Here is a 16821-nt window from a genome sequence, read left to right as displayed (position 1 = left end):
AGCCACTATGTGGGAATGAACAAGGTGTAGTGTCGTAAACAAACTTGATTACATGCACAACCTTGACGTAAAGCGAGGATGTAAAGTATTATAACAACGCAGCTAGCTATACAGATTCCGGTTTGAATTTAATAACAATAATTTAAATTTTGATACAAAAAACCTCGACGAATTTTGAGAAGTGTTAACAAGTAACTCAGCAGTTGCTATGATGTAGTGATGGATAATTGTAAAAACAGTGTCCAAAATAAATTTCTTGGCTCCCACACCGAACGACAGCAAAACGGATATTGACAAGGGGAGTCCCAACGTAGAGCAGGGTACCTCATGGTATGTCCTTCTCTCAAGTGTGAACCGCCGGCAAGAGAGCAGAAAATGCTCTACGGATTCCACTTCACCGAATGATGCACATAGGTTTATTCGTATCCACCCACATCTGCACAGATACAAATTCAAGCCCGGAATTCTGCACCGCAACAGCGTGATTGATACCTCACACTGGCTGGTTTTACATGAAAGGACATTCCAACTATATTGATACGCTGTGCTCAGAAGCAGTGGGATTAGTACTAATAGGCAGAAAAGCAGGGGAACGCGGGATAATTAGCTGACCATTCGCTGACCGTTCCGCGACGTCCCCATACCCTGTACATAAGTTAGTTTTACGAATTGCTACTTCCTAATACTTGATGGTAGGTGCTCGATATCGATCCTGGACCCATTCACCTTTCTAAAGAGTCGAGCCTGGCCTGGTCGCCATCTTTGCCCAATATGAAGACCTCGGCAGGAAACGACCAGTCTGTGGGGACGTCTGGGACGAGTCAACAACATCCTCGGGACTCCGCATCAACTCGACCGGCGTACGTTTGCTGGAACTTTTGATGAAGATGTCGAAGAGGGGCTCACACATTACCAACGAGTGAGCAAGTATAACTGCTGGGACACGACTATGCAGCGGTCGAACGTGTTTTCTTTTTCTTGCGGATACTTCACTCTTGCGGTTCGAAAATCACGAAGATTCCCTACCTCTTGGGGCGGTGTCATAGAGGAACTGAGAAAGTGCTTTGGGGACTTCTTGTCGCGCAAGAAAAAAGCCGAACAAAGCCTTGTCCAACGAGCCTAGCGGCTAGGTGATACATGCACCGTGTACAAAGAAGTACTAAAGCTTTGCAGCACTATTGACTGTGCCATGACAGAAGAGGATACAGTTGGCCACCTTCTGAAAAAATTTACTGAAGATGTCTACACTTTCCTAATTACGAAAGAAAACCTCGCACTTCGTGCGATGTCGTCCATAATTGCAGAACGTTTGAGGCTTTAAAGACTCGGCGCATCGCCTCCAAGTTTTTGTCGTCTTCCCAACATCACAACCGCTACCTGTGATGAGGGTTACAATCGTGACGGTGATTACATGTTGTCTCTCATTTTGAGGATCGTCCAAATGGCTGAGAAATCTCTGCATACTACGGCGCAGACAATCTACCATGAATGTGCGCGCCAGACGCCGCGCGTTTTGAATCGCCGTCCTCCAGGGCTGGTTCAAGCTACAATCGTCCGCGACGTAGTACAGCTAGCAATTCAGCAGCTGACTCCCTCCAGGGCCGCTTTCAAGCCACTGTGAAAGGGCCAGGGCCGCGAAGCTACTACCACCCCTCAAACGACTTCCCCATTCCTACACTTCACTGCTACTACTATTCCAAAACATTATGAGGGAGTTTAGCGACTAAAGTAGTGAAAGGCGAAAGCCTGAATGCCGCATTCTGCTACTGAACTGTTGTGCATGAATAGATGGATTTATTGAAAGGAAAGGCAGAGAGGTTGGTCGGAATAATTCAAATATGGCCTGCTGCTCTGCATTCGGGAAGGGGAAGGGGAGAAGAAAGATGATCATGATGGGTGACGATGTGGGAGAAGGTATATGAAATATATATATATATATATATATATATATATATATATATATATATACATTGTGAGCCTTCTGAGGACCTTCTTTCATTTGTACATGTTGGTTGGTTGGTTAGTGGGGTTTAACGTCCCAAAGCAACTCAGGCTATGAGAGACGCCGTACTGGAGGACTCCGGAAATTTCGACCACCTGGGGTTCTTTAACGTGCACTGACATCGCACAGCACACGGGCGCCTTGCTTTTCGCCTCCATGTCATCATCTTCTTCTTTCATTTGTACAGAATCATTGTCCCGCGGCGCCGGCGCCGGCGCGCGCCTGGGTTCGTGATCGGATTAAAAACGCTAGACAAGGCTTCGCTGTCCTTGCCGTCACGACCTCGCCATCTCGACCTAGCCTTCTTTTACAATATATATAGAGGCACGGGAGCTTGCTTTACAAAGCACGACTCAAGTCCGGTGGCGCTCAAAAAACGGCAAATAGCATGCACTGTCTGGAGATCCTTCCTCTTGTCCTGCCAAGCACCCAGTAGCAGTTCCTCCACCAGAGAACTCTTGTCCAAATTCTTCAAAGAAGCGGCGAGGACATTTAATTCACACGAGTACACTGGGCACACCAATAATATATGGTCCACACTCTCGGGGATACCACAAGTAGAACACTCCGGGGAGTCCACCTGTACAATTAAATCTAAATACCTGCGCGTGAAAGCCACGTTTAAACAAAGTTTATGTAGCAAGGATATATGATGACGCGGAGTATCACGCGGGACATAAAATTGCAGTGTTTGATCGAGTCTTTTTAGAAGAATGTGTCGGGCGTCTGGCTAGGCCCAGTAAGATGTCGTAGCATTGTTCATACAGTTCGTAAGAAGACACATCGTGTCTGCTCTTGAAAAAGGCACAGCTGTTTGGAGGCCATTTCTGCGTGCATTTTTTGGTTCAACGTCGGCCAGTTCATTTCCATGGAGCCCGGAGTGGGCAGGAATCCATAGGAACATTATCCTCTGGCCTTTCAGTCGGGCGGATGTGAGGAACTCCATAATGATTAGTGCCAGAGACTGGTAGGCAGTGTGGTGTAAGAAGGTTTCCAAAAGTTGCAATGTGGTTTTGAGTCCGTTAATATACACCATTTTTGAGGTGGTTCCCCACATATGTAGCGAATAGATTCCTGAATGGCTAAAAGTTCAGTAGTGGTTGATGGAGAAGTATGTCCCAAAAGGAAATGTAGAGTCGTTTTTTGAGCTGGTATGACCACAGTTGCAGCGGATTGTGTTGACACAGATCGGTCAGTGTTTACGTGAATATAATTAGAATATTCTGACCAGATGTGCGCCAGAGTAAGTTGTTTGAGTCCACTAATTGGCACCATTGATTTCATTAGTATCCCGGGAACACGAAGGTGCACAAAGAGGTTTATCCATCACCCTTGGTGCTTGGGCGGGAAGATATGGGAGGGCAAATCCTGTTGGTACTTGCGACTGATGGCAGCAGAGCGCACTTGCAAAACTGCAGTCCGGCCGCTCGTCCAGAATCTTGCTCAGTGGGTGAAAACGGGGTCGTGTAAGTGCTCGGAAATATACATGAAGTGGTCCGTGTGAAAAGTTTATGGATATTGGGTGAGCATGTGCCTCTTCAATTGTGCCTTTGTTAGAGGTGCATCTGAGCAGTCCAAGGCATATTTTCAGTGCCTGCGCTTGCGCGCTCTCTAATGTCCGCAAGCAGGAAATGTTCCTGCGCTTGCACGCTCTCTAAAGACCGCAAGCAGGAAATGCTCATATTAGAGAGTACTGGGAGACTGTACCGGATGTAGCCAACCGAGTCTCGTAAAACTGTAGTAAGGAGCGCTCAGTTGGACCCCATTTGATGCCAGCTATGAAACGAAGTACATGGCAAAAATTGATTAGTCTTTTCTTCACCATATTAATATTTATTTTTTTACCATCAGGGCCCGGGGGCATTACAGACGGGAGTGGGATACATAAAAGTATATGAAAGTACAGCAAAGTTACCGAAAAAATACAGTACAAGTACACAAAAAACATGGGCAAAAGAAAAAGGAAAACAAAACTTCAGAATGCAGTGGGGATAAGTAAAAACTATGTTCAGGAAGTAAAGGGCAAATATTAACATAGTAACAAGCATAGATACATTAAAAGAAAAAAATGTTTTTGCGAAATGCGTCGTTATCTGGTATACATGCAATATCATGGGGAAGGTGATCCCAACTGACACAAGTTCTAGGTATGAATGATTCATGGAAACATTTTGTGGGACTAGATGGAACCCAAACTTTATGGCGGTGATCAATGCGCACTGATATGTAAGATGTTAGTAATCTTTCTTTCAGGTAGCTGTTGTGGTAAATTTTATGAAAAAGGGATAATGATGCTACTGATCTGCGGTGAGATAGAAGTGGAAGGGACAAACTTGATTTCTTGGCAGTTACACTACTTGTTCTGTGATAGTTTGACAGTATGAAGCGATAGGCGCGGTTCTGCACAGCTTCCAAATCGGAAACGAGTGAATCAATGCCAGGGCTCCAGACAGATGCAGACTATTCTAATTTAGAGCGTACCAGAGTTTTATAAAGCAATAATTTTAAAGAACTGGATGAAAGAGATAAGTTTCTCCGATGGTACCCTAGCATGCAGTTTGTGTTATTTATGATATAGTCAACGTAGGGTTTCCAAGATAGGTTGGAAGAAATGTAAACACCTAGATACTTGTAAGAATACACAGTCTCAAGAGAAACATTGTTAATCTGATAAGTAGTGGGTATGCTGGAACTACGAGAAATGTGCACATGCTTACAGTTATTAATATTTAATTTAATATTCCATTCCTTACACCAATCAAGAACCTTGTTAATACCAGACTGAAGGCAACAGGCATCATTATCATCATTAATTACACGGTAAATAACGCAGCCATCAGCAAAAAGGTTAATTGAAGAAGAAATGTTAGCCGATAAGTCGTTTATATAGATGAGAAAAAGGAGGGGCCCGATAACGTACCCCTGAGGCACGCCAGAACGGACAGGTATAGAATGTGAATCAACGTTATTTGCTGTAACGTATTGTGAACGGTTTGAAAGAAAACTCTTCAGCCATGCAAGCGCGTTAGGGTCAATGTTCAGGTTATTTAATTTAAGGAAGAGAAGCTCATGAGAGACCTTGTCAAACGCTTTAGAATATGTTTCGATCAAGATAGTCTGTTATTACTCCCAAGAACCTGTGCCTGGAGACGTACGGTATTACAACTCCGTGAAGAGTAATCGGGTAGCGGCTGACGCATTTTCCTGTAAATGCGATCACTGCACAATTTTCTGCCGCTAAAAGCAAACCTTGACGCCGCAGGTACATCGATGTCGATGACACAGTTTGTTGCAATCTCGCACGTAGTTATGGACGCGTCGAACCAGAAGCCCAGATGCAGATGTCGTCAGCATATGCACTGATGTGGATGTTAGCTGGCAGTTCACTCACCAGGCCAATTAGCGTAACGTTAGATAAAGTTGGGCTAAGGACTCCTCCCTGTGAAGCTCCACGACCGACTTGATAGGCTCCCTAGAAACTGCCGTTGACAACGGAATCACGCTTCGCTGACTGTCCTGCGACGTCCGCATACCCTGTAAATGAATTAGTTTAACTAGTAGCTACTTCGTATTTCTATGATAAATGATGATATTCCACCGCATTTAGTATGGGATCGCGTTCGCATCTTTTTCACATTCTTTCACATTACTTTTTTCCGCCATAAAGTCTGAACCAGATGCAACTATTCTAATCTAGCTCGAGTAGAGAAAAAAACCAAAGCGTTCGTCTTGGGCAACAAGCTGAGATACAATTAAACACCTCATTTCGTCTGACTCATGCACCGCGCTTCATGTGTTAAGAAAAATTTTCTCAAGGCCAACACCTGTGAAACGCCACTAATGCAAAGGCTATGCCCTGTTCTCAGTCAGTGCACGTGAAGAAGCCTTTGTAGGTTTCGAGCCAGTTAATGTAGCGGAGAAAGTTTCTCTAAATTTATAGATTTGCTCATCCAGCAGAATGTAACGTGGCATTCGAGATTACAGCTAAGCTGGGCAAATATATTATATTTCGTTTTACTGGCTCAGCACACAAGGAGGCACACTAATAAGGATGCACTAAATGCTAGATTCAGTAAACTTACTCAGTGCTTCATGCATATGAAAGAATATGGGCTGCTGAAAAAAACCTAAAGTAACAATAAAGATGTAACTGCCGTCTGAAAATACCCCTGCGCTCTTTTCTTCTTTGTGATGTAAAGCAGTCTGAGTGGCATGGTACGTAATGTTGTACTTGGGCCAAGCTTTGTGGGGCATAAGATTGAACGCATGAACCATTTATAAAGCGATAACCCTTCTAACATATCGATATAACGTGTCCGGTTATCTCATAAAAGGAATAAGAAATAAGGATTTTCTGTAGTGTAGGTCATTAGCAGGCTCGTTGGAAATATGAACATGTAACGCACTGTAAGCTTCATGATGACTTTGATATCGCGTTTTTTGAAGCGCATATATTTCTACTCACCTGATGTACAGTTAATGTTCTTTAAAAAAAAAAAATACCCTCGCCTACTAGATGACGAGTGCGCAGTTACCCTCGCGACAAATAACGAATCATTTGCGTTTATAGTTGGCCATATAATTCCCGCTTTGTTTTGTAAATTTTATGAAATGTCTATTTCGGTCTGGTGTGTTGCTCGGGTAAATAAATTACCCTGAAGATATTCCAACAAAACTTTAGCTTCTTTTTTGAGATTTGCTTTTGGGAAATATTTTTGTCAAGATTAACACTTCATCTTTGCTAACACCAATTTCTGGGTGAATCCACGTAGAATGATCCTTCCTATGTGTCGATTATGAAGGGCATGAGATAAGAGACATACATCGGTGTCAATACTTATTCATTGGACTTCTCTCTTCAAACAACGTCGTCAGTGCACACTAAGGTGTAGTGGAATGGCAAGTCAGATATAGGCGTCTAATTTTCTTTTAATTTCGAGAATACATCCTTGAAATTCAGTACTATAAGGCTTTGGTTTGGTTTATGTGGTTTAACGTCCCAAAGCAACTCAGGCTATAAAACACACCGTAGTGGAGCGCTCTGGAAATTTCGACTACCTGGCGTTCTTCAACCTGTACTGAAATCGCCTCCATCAAGAAGCGACCGCTGTGGCCGGGATTCAATCCCGCAACCTTTGGTTCAGCATTCGAGCGCCCTAACCACTGCACCACCACGGCGGGTGTACCAATGAGACATCAGCGTTTGAATATGTACACGGAACACGAACAAATTTTGCTAAGCAGTACCTGTACATGGGGACATCTCGCGGAGAAATGTACGTCATCGGGATAACTATTATCGTGTCCGCGTTTACCGCTTGTCTCACAATAATGCTACGAGGATAGGCCAAACGGAATGGGCGCTTGATATCTCACTTTGTCTAAGTGAGATATATCGTCAATGGGCTACCTTGTCTTCATGGCTAAGGGGCATAATAAAGGCATTCCGTTAACGCATTCGTCGTGCGCAAGGCGGAAAAGTATGTATATTACCTCGTCTTTCCCGTCTGATGTTTTTGAGAGTTCCCTCGCTAAACGGATGGCGTATAGGATGTAGTGCAGCAAACCATTTTGTGAGCTATAGTACAAGTTTTTCCTCAATATAATGGTTTAAAGAAAATGCCTGAGTAGACCCGCGAAACAATAGAGTCCCTGTTTTCTATTTCACCCACCCAAAAATACATTTCTTTACGGTATTATGTGCACACAAAAGAGGGAAGATAAAAGTCAGGACATCAGCAAAAAAAGTCAAGTAGAAAGAGAAGCTTCGAAACCAATAAAGCTAAACATGTACTGTCTACTGTAGGACGTCGTATGCATATAAGTTCAAGGAAGGAAACAACAAAAAGTTATACTTTGAATTTTATTTTAGTTTTGTTAGCGCAACAGCCAAACAAGTCAACAAAGGCGTTGTCACAGTCTTGTGCGTGCGACTCCGGAGGCGTGCCTTGCGAAGCGATGCTTCTTCGGTCACTTCCGTCTCTGCAGCAGGTTAAGAAAACGAACTTTCTTTCAGTAACACATTTGTGAGGGCCGCGCGTTAATAAATAAATAGAGAAGTCAACAATTAAAGTTGAAGAAAACATTTGCAACTTCGCGATCGACCGTTTATTTACATTTCATTCCTAAATGGTCTCTTAGAAAATTTATTGACCCTTTATGACAATAAAGTACTTAGTCTGATATTCACATTGAGAGATCGTAATCACTATAATAACCATCAGTGTTACATCTTATTGTTTGTACGGCACCTCTAAAAATTGCAACACTACTCTGCCGCCGAATTATTATTATTATTATTATTATTATTATTATTATTATTATTATTATTATTATTATTATTATTATTATTATTATTATTATTATTATTATTATTATTATTATTATTATTATTATTATTATTATTGACGATTAATGGTGCAGGTGATGTGCCTGGTTGCCGGTATGTTGGCCACTCGAGAATTCTGGCATATTTGCATTGCTTGTCAATCGTCTGCAGCTTGCACCATTGCACCATGAGAGAGAGGTTTACGTTGACGCCTGTATTACTGGACGCCTAGCCGCTTTACGCTCTGTATACATATTCTACGCGCTATTAGTATTCCCCGTGGAACACATCCCTTTTACCCAAATGAGCCGCTTTTGTGTAAAATCTACTCACTGTTGAAATTGTATCTTTTCCTTTCTGAACCCTGCATGGGCCAGAAAAATTAAAGAAAAATCCTTTTTCACTGCTGAATTTACAGAACAGCTTTTTCCCAGTGGTAGATTTAATATGCGTGCTTATCCTTGATAGGCTCCCACACGAAATACACTCTATTTCGTCACGCTTACCACTTGAAGATTGGGGTGTATCCGTAAGCGCCCACTCCATATCCGTAGCTGAGGCCGTATGGGCTGAGGCCGTACCCGTAGCGGAGGCGCAGGGGCTGAGGCTCGACCCTGTGGCTGTAGCTGATGCCGGTGGTGCGGTAGCCGTACGGGGTTTGCACGTTGTGCACGGTGGGAGTCACCGGCACCGTGCGGTGGACGCCGGTGTAGGCGGCGGCGACGGGAGTGGCGTGCACCGTCGAAACACCGGGCACGGTGGGGTAGCCGGCCACTGGCACGGTGGGGTAACCGGCCACCGGCACGGTTGGGTAGCCGGAAACCGGCACTCCGTACGTGGGCACATAGCTGGCGAGGGCGTTTCCCAGCAGAGCCAAGAGGCACAGGACCTGTAACACATAATGTGTTATGCTTGGTAAGTCTGTAAGGATGACTGGACAAACCGAATTAACGGAGAAGGAGTGAAGAATAAATTGAGGGCACATGAGTGTTCACTACGACATTACGTGACATTGTCGTATCTGTGATAAATCTAAATTATATGCACATAAATTAGGCACACACGGTTCTACACTATTATTAATATTATTTTAGCCATGGCAAGGTGGCAAGGATTTTAACATGTGCGATGGTCAGTCAGTGAATTTATATCACTGACTGATAGGTGATACTTGCTCAAGAAAACGATTCAAGTGTTATAATCTCAGAGTTGCAGTTGGAACGAACTCGAGGATTAGAAGGCATGTGTTATGATGTGTCACAGACTTGAGAACTCCTCCACAAAATAATTTGCTAATAATTATTGCACCATATATACCTCGGCCCACGATCTCATAAGAGCGGGAATGCTAAGGGTACTTACGGCAATCATGGCTGATTTGATTTCTTGCTGCTGTGAATAGCTCAAAGAAATGATACTTGGACAGCCCTGCTCATTCCCCTTTTATACCCTAGTCAGGAAGAGCCCCGGACATGGCGTGTCTTCTTTCTGCTTACAAAGCAGTGTCAGTAGTTTCTTTTTTCATTTGATTTTTAGTCGAGGTGAGCGTTAAGCTGCAGCAACCGGTCCTGTCCCCCGAAAGTCATGAACGGTGGCTGTAAATAAGGGCCACAATCTCTTGCTTGCTGTCACTTCAATACGTGCTCCCCGTCTTTGACTAGCGTAATCTGAACAGCAGAGAACGTTGGTCACAGGGCTATTTTAGGCGCCTGCAAGGCATGAATGCGATTTTAAAGAAATTCAGATGTCACACAGTTGATAAAACAGTGCTAACCGACTTCGTTCGATGTCGACCGTCTTTTATCTGCGAAAGAACACCACACGTTTGGCAGCCTTGAACTGTTTTGCTTCGAAGCGCTAAGCGTTTGTTTTTTTATAGCATTTTCCGTTGAATACGTTCCGTCCTGTTACTGCCACTTTCTTCTTGTTTTCCGTGCCCCCGATGTCGAGGTCGTTTCACACAGTCACTAATGAAGCGTGTTTTAGCAGGTCGCATTTTGGTGATATATCTAAGAGGACTTTGATTTTTACCTCTGTCGCTGTCACATCAAGAGGCGATGTATCTGGGGCAAAGGGTGTTTATATTGTTTGGTGCCGCATTCGTCGACTTTCGCGTCCACTTGCGGTCTCACGTGAGCATATGGCTTGGTTGAAGCGCACTCGCTAATTACTCTTTAAGTACAGCTGTGCTGAAAGAGTTCAACAACATTGTAAACATTCGTCTTATATGGTGTTTAAGACTTTTGGGGAGTATGTGCTTAGGTAGGGTATATATACACTTTTGTGTGCATCAGTTCAGTCGTTCAGTCGTGTCCGACTCTTCGTGACCCTATGGACCATGTCACGCCACGCTTTGCGGTCTCTCACTATCTTTCTAACATCACATAACTTCATCTGCAGTGCCTCGAGGATGCCATCTAACCATCGCGTTCGCTGCCTACCCTTTATCCGGCGACCCTCAACCTTTCCCAACATCAAATCTTTTTCCAGCGACTCCTCTCTTCTCATAAGATGACCTAATATACCCTGCCAAATCCTAACCTATCATGTACTTGCAATCCAGAATCCATCGTGTGGTGGAAATTTAGCACCGTTTGTCGGCACGCACCATGTATAAGCTTGATTCTGGCTAAATAGACCTCAGTATATGAATTTGACCCGCCACCAATCTCTTCGAGGTATATCTTATCTCCAAATTCTAAGAAGGAGTTTTTTTTTGCCATACCTTCCAGAGACCAGAACTGAAGCTCGGGTAGGGAGAGAAGCGCTCCTCTCACTGCTTTGCTGGTAAGCCAAGTGTCCTGGGTAGATGTAACCAAGCCTTCAAAGCGAAATCCTCATATGCCACATTTTCAATAGATCCCGTCGTCGGCGTTGTCCTCTATGAGTGGTCGCTGGCGTGACGCCATCGAACTGGCGACGTGATAACAGGTGGTTAGCTAGCGGATATATGCATTGTATAAATGATCTATGGATGCCAAGTGCTATCCTGTAATTTTTGAAAGCCGTTTTTTCCAGGCTGCATACCTTGAAAGACAGGAATTAGTAAGCAGATTTAGAACATGAGGCAACATATGGGGCAGCACGAAAAGCTTGCGCGATTTGATGAAACTTACACCAAGCAGATAGCGGGCCTAAAGTTAGCGTGGACAATTAAAAGAAATAAAAGTAACGTTGCTTAGCCATGTATGGCTTCACAACACATATCTTTAGCGACATATTAAAACATATATTTTATCCGGAATGACGTAGCTTACATTGCCGCACATTTCTTCAAAGCACTTGCCATTTACATTGACTGGCAGCCTCCACTCGCACTTTGCGAAAAGAGAAAAATACTACGGCAGGTTTTGCTTACAGTATTTTTACGAGTAGCTCACTCGACTCGTACCCTGATTTGTTGCGTGGTGTTTTAAAGAATCTTCACCTCGGAATTGACATTGCATGCTTTCTCACTCTTTTATAGGATATGTATGGTTGCTCTGCACGAAAGGACGACATCGTAGGTGCCATGTGACAAGAGAAAACCGATTTAAAAACATTCACTTCCATGCATTCTAGTAGGTGCTAGGCCTACTTTTCACCACCAATCGGTGCGATGTCCGCGAGCTCATTTCGGTGAACTTAGATAGCACTGTGCACTATGCAGGGAGCTTGCACGAAGCGATGCATGCTGGGTAATCCGCCATAAAGTTGTGGTTGGCAGCAAAGGACGCAGCACGACACTGTCACACTAGCCTCTTCTACATGGTCGCGTAGTGCGCGCAGATGATGCTGGCGCGATCAGACAAGCCAACTGTGGGTTCTTCACAATTCCAAAAATATGTCTGCACGAGTGCGAGCAGGCAAAGGATCCCTGTCGGGCCGACACATGGTGATCGACGCCAATCCGGGAATGTATAAAAGTACTCGCCAGAACTAGAAGTCATGAATGTCGGCGATGTCGGCGGGAGGCCACATGTCCAGACGCATAGTGCAGTCAGTCGTCCGCGCGTAGCTTGAACAGGTCCGCTCCGCACTGCTTTGCATTTCTGCATAGCGTGCCCCATTTTTCCGGAACAGCGTCGATGCGTACGTTCCTGAGTGATATATTGCATGATATCTTGCGCGCACGTAAGGGCAGCACACAGAAAGCCGCGGGTTTGCTCGATGGACTGTCGAAAACGAAAAGGCACATCGCTCCATTCAGCCTGGCTGCGCTGCCCGCCGTCTGCTGCCAACGACAACAACATGGCGGATTACCCAGCATGCATCGCTTCATGCAAGCTTCCTATTGTATTCCATTACACTGCTGTGCTTTTCCCGGATGAGCTCGAATCGACTCTCGTTCTATGCCAGCCATTTACGGCGCGCCATACGAAGCACGCCCTCCAGATAACTGCTGGTACCAACAGACGGTACAAACAGCCTAGAAAATATGTCAGGGGTTAGAAAAATGATACGCATAAATGTTTAGCTCAAATGCTCAAAATAAGAGGTTGACAGGAAGTTTTTCAGGCCTGAGTTCATGGTAGTTTAGCAAAGGGTGCTTATTTCGGTCATGCTGAAATATGCTCTTGTCACCAGTATGGGAATCTGGAATACTTCCTTTCTTTCACTGCAAAAGTTACTGCCTTCCGTATTTAGGTTATATAGTACTTAATGCGCAAAATTGCACATATTGAAATATATCATTTTGTAAGGAAGGTGGCATCTTCATCGGCATCGCTTGACTAAGGCGCTCGTCTCTCGCGCTGAAACTGTGGTCTGCGGCTAGGTTGTTCCGCTCTGCTGCATCCGAAGTACAGCAAGCGATAGCCGTCACACCTAGGCAAGAAACCTCCTTTCAATTATAAATAACTTTAAGCAAACACCTGAGGTTCATTCCTGTGTTTGATACGTGCCGACGAGAGCACAAAACAGTAGTACTTAATTACTGTTTATGTTAGTAGAGAGATATAGCATATCGTTACCGTGTTTAGGTTACAGTTTATCGGACTTGGCGGGCGACATCTGCGCATGCGCGGCCATTACCGCGGTGAGCAGTTTAGGGATTACCGCCGCGGAAAGTTAGCGTCAACCCGTAAACAACCGCAAACTAAATTTGCGATACGAGCATAGCCAAGCCAAGCGAAGCCAAGCTGTAGGATATCGGATATTCAGTAGGATAGCGGCACGTGCGTAACTTTCCACGTTTTCTCTGCCTTTTGATGTGGTCTTGGGAACGCTACTGATCTTTGTTATTGCTGTCTTTTGTTCCCAAAGTTTAGGATCGATAATTGTAGGATACTGCACGTTTCATTTTCGCGTCGCTTAGTTTACCTTGGTGTTTATCGCTTTTTAATTAATTTGCGTTTTTGTATGCCTCTTTACAAAGATCCAGCAGGCATTACTTTCGGGAAGCAAATAGACTTTTCTGTCTGGGCTTCGCATATTAATAATTCAAATTTTGTGCTGATAAAAATGAAATTAATTAGAGCAAGAAGAATATTAGAAAACAATTAGACAAGTGATGCATGGATATACCAGGATTCCCTCGGAAATAGCCGTACAAGCGTCTGTTTCAGTTGCTGTTAAAGACAATTTACCTAATAATAAATTCATCAACGTTTTCCTTTCTTGTCGTTCGCCTTTCCATAGTGTTTATGTGGATGCTTCAGAAGTCAAATAACTTTTTTCTTGACGAGCACTTTGCTTCCCGTTCGTCTTAAATATGCAGAAAAACACCGACAACTCTATCTTGTTCATGCATCTTGCCCTGCTGACCTAAAAGAGAATAAACCTATTTGCGCACATTTTATTGACTAAATTCATTAATTTTGGTATAACCTGAAATATTTTGAATGATTCAGCACATTTCCATATGCAAACTGCAGATTCTACGTGGATGAGCTCCTTGTTGACGCCATCGATTATCGCGAAGGACACAGGTCGGCGTTTGAACAACACTGGCTGGACTTTGTCTTGGAAAGTGGCGTCTGCAGCCACGCCGTTGAATATTCGAAGTGTGCCTCTTACAAAAACGACTTTTGAGCTGCTGTGACGCCTTGCTGAGTACGAGTTGAATTGACAGAAAGCCATCATGAACCCAAAGATGTTGATTCTACTTAATCATTGCTAACCAAACTTTTAGTTGTGCTTCCACAGTATAGTTTATGTTGAGGGATTTAGGTTAATTTTTCGTTGTGGTTTTAAAGGCCGTATAAACAACAAATGTTCGCTCATAATTGTATTATATAAAACATGGAAATGGTCTCCTTTGGCAAATATTTGAAAAAGCGCGCTATATTCTGGTTACTAAGATATCAGGGGTAAAATCTAACATGAAACATAAATTCTGAGGAGGCATGGGTTGTTATACTTGGGCACCGCTTTCAGAAAAAAAAAAAAGATATTGTCTACAAAGAAATGAAGGGGGCTGAGTTAACGGAATGTCGCATGTGGCCTTGATTAGATTTACTGCAACAACATAAATAACCATCCAGGAGAATATTTGTATAACTTTGCATATCTGCAGTACACAACCTGCAAACATCCAGAAGTCCTTATGGAGGGGTATGAACTTGAGTTATAACGTACGTGAAAAAGCGCCGGTCTCCTAGCTACTCTGTCTCCTAGTTACTTTACATTGCAGTGTCCCGTGCCAAATTTCTCCATGCTTTGTAAACAGCGAGTGCTGGAGCCTAATACTTGGAAGTGTATGAGTTTGTAATGGGTTCATGCGCGCAGCATAGTGTGTATAAGGCACCTCACGTCTAGATACAGCAGATAACGCTTAGATATAGGCTGCATCAGTGTTTAACGCCCCTGAAAATTGCTTCGGCAAACGGTCGCTTATTGATGTTTTCAGCCAGAGAAGATATTCGTGCGTTGAATCAGATAATAATTTCAACATGGATTCAACTACGAAAATAACTAGGAATAATGTTGAGAATACTCAACTCCAGCATGGTGTCCACTTTCCCGTTGAAACCTAACTGTGCCTCAACATTCTGTCCACACCCGCCTTTCATGATCCCAACACGAACAAAAAATCGCATGTTCAGTAGGCTTAAGAGAACTCCAACACGACCTCGGGACTCTTTTTTTTGTAAGGGCCGTGAAACGCACTGGAGCATTCAGTCGATTCATCCGGAAGAAGCGAAGATGCATTCAGCTCTCTCCTTATTGCGCAAATCTGACCAACGCGCATAACCCAACCGTGCCTCAAGAGGGACAGGCAGCCCTCACAATTAACGTCAAACCTCGTCACACGCCCTGTTCCCGACTTTAGCAGTTAGGCGAAAACTTTTTTGCACAGGAGATAGCGCACCTAAGTGTCTCTACAGCACAGTAGTTCATTAATCACACCTTGTGTATATATGCTCCCCTGGCAGGAAATAATCTTTATTACCTGCACACTTGATCAATTCCAATATAACTTGAGCTATTTTGCGTAATTTCCTAGCATTTTCACAAATATTATGAGCATACAAATGTGGAGAGGGCATATACAGGAAGTATACATATCAATGCGAATTTTCTTTTTTCTTTTGTTTTTGGCAACTGGTTTTTAGGGGCACTAGTAACTACATTGAAACTGTAGGAGCTGTTTCTGACAACAAATGCAAGTAAATTGCTGTTTTTTTTTTCAGCTCCCACGTATTAGAGAAGAGTAAAAATAGAACAATTGTTTCTCCTTGTGTCTGCGCACCGTTATTAGTTCGAGTGCATCTCGTGTGGAGTACAGCGGATTTGGTGCTGGCCATCACACAAGCGACGGGAAGCAATCATGGGTGAAATATCCGCCCGTTTGCGCTGTAAGTTGTGGCCACACTTTTAGAATTGCTCAGAATCGCTTGTTTCGTCGGTATACAGACCTCGTGGATGTACTCTTATTCGCTGAGCAGCAAATAGTGGGCGTGTTTTTTGGCGCACTTCGCGCGTTAGAATACCTCGTTAAGAACCTTCCTATGAAATTCATGGTGTTCCAGCTCATATAGCCAAAGCCTCGAAATTCCATGATGTGTGGGCAGTTTTGATATCTAGTGGTGGCAGACTGGCAGGCGCCGAACGTAGCTGTCCCTACAGTGAAAGCAAATCGCCAAATAAAGTGTAATTTCTCTGCAGTAAGTGGATGGCCTTAATTATAAAGCACGTTGTATTATACAATGTAGTTTGGAAGAGCTTATTTTCATCTCAATTGTTAGTTTGATAAAAGTTTTATTAAAGTATATACCGTCACGATTATCGCTAAGAATGCTATGTATGTCGGGGACCAATGCAAGCGCTTGCAGTGCGTAGGGTTCATTCCATATAGCGAATATTATAAATTTCAGCTACGTTATGTACTACTTGAAGTTGCGTCTGTAAGCTTCCATAGCCGTCAGCCGCGGATGCCAAGAGCCAGCAGAAAAGAACGAGACAAGATATCGCTGAGTATATGCGTGCCACCCTAACTTTTAGATCACTTTGAATCATGCTAAAGGAGAAAACCGTCGAGTCCTTATGCTGGTCTTGGAAAATACAGGTA

At 43.7% G+C, this 16821-nt stretch overlaps 1 protein-coding gene across 1 annotated transcript; it reads right to left on the bottom strand.

Moving 5' to 3' along the window:
• Positions 1 to 8832: 8832 nt before the first annotated feature.
• On the bottom strand, positions 8833 to 9315 carry LOC146196423 (uncharacterized). Its single transcript, XM_084597005.1, has one exon. It carries the CDS (start codon positions 9313 to 9315, stop codon positions 8833 to 8835), a length of 483 nt encoding a protein of 160 aa, XP_084453131.1.
• Between the last annotated feature and the right edge of the window lie 7506 nt (positions 9316 to 16821).

This window comes from Amblyomma maculatum, chromosome 3 (assembly GCF_055883805.1).
Source record: "Amblyomma maculatum isolate TAMU_Amacu chromosome 3, ASM5588380v1, whole genome shotgun sequence".
In the NCBI taxonomy this organism is placed as follows: Eukaryota; Metazoa; Arthropoda; class Arachnida; order Ixodida; family Ixodidae; genus Amblyomma; species Amblyomma maculatum.
Note: the sequence above shows the minus strand (reverse complement) of the source record. Positions and strands in the feature narration are given on the sequence as shown.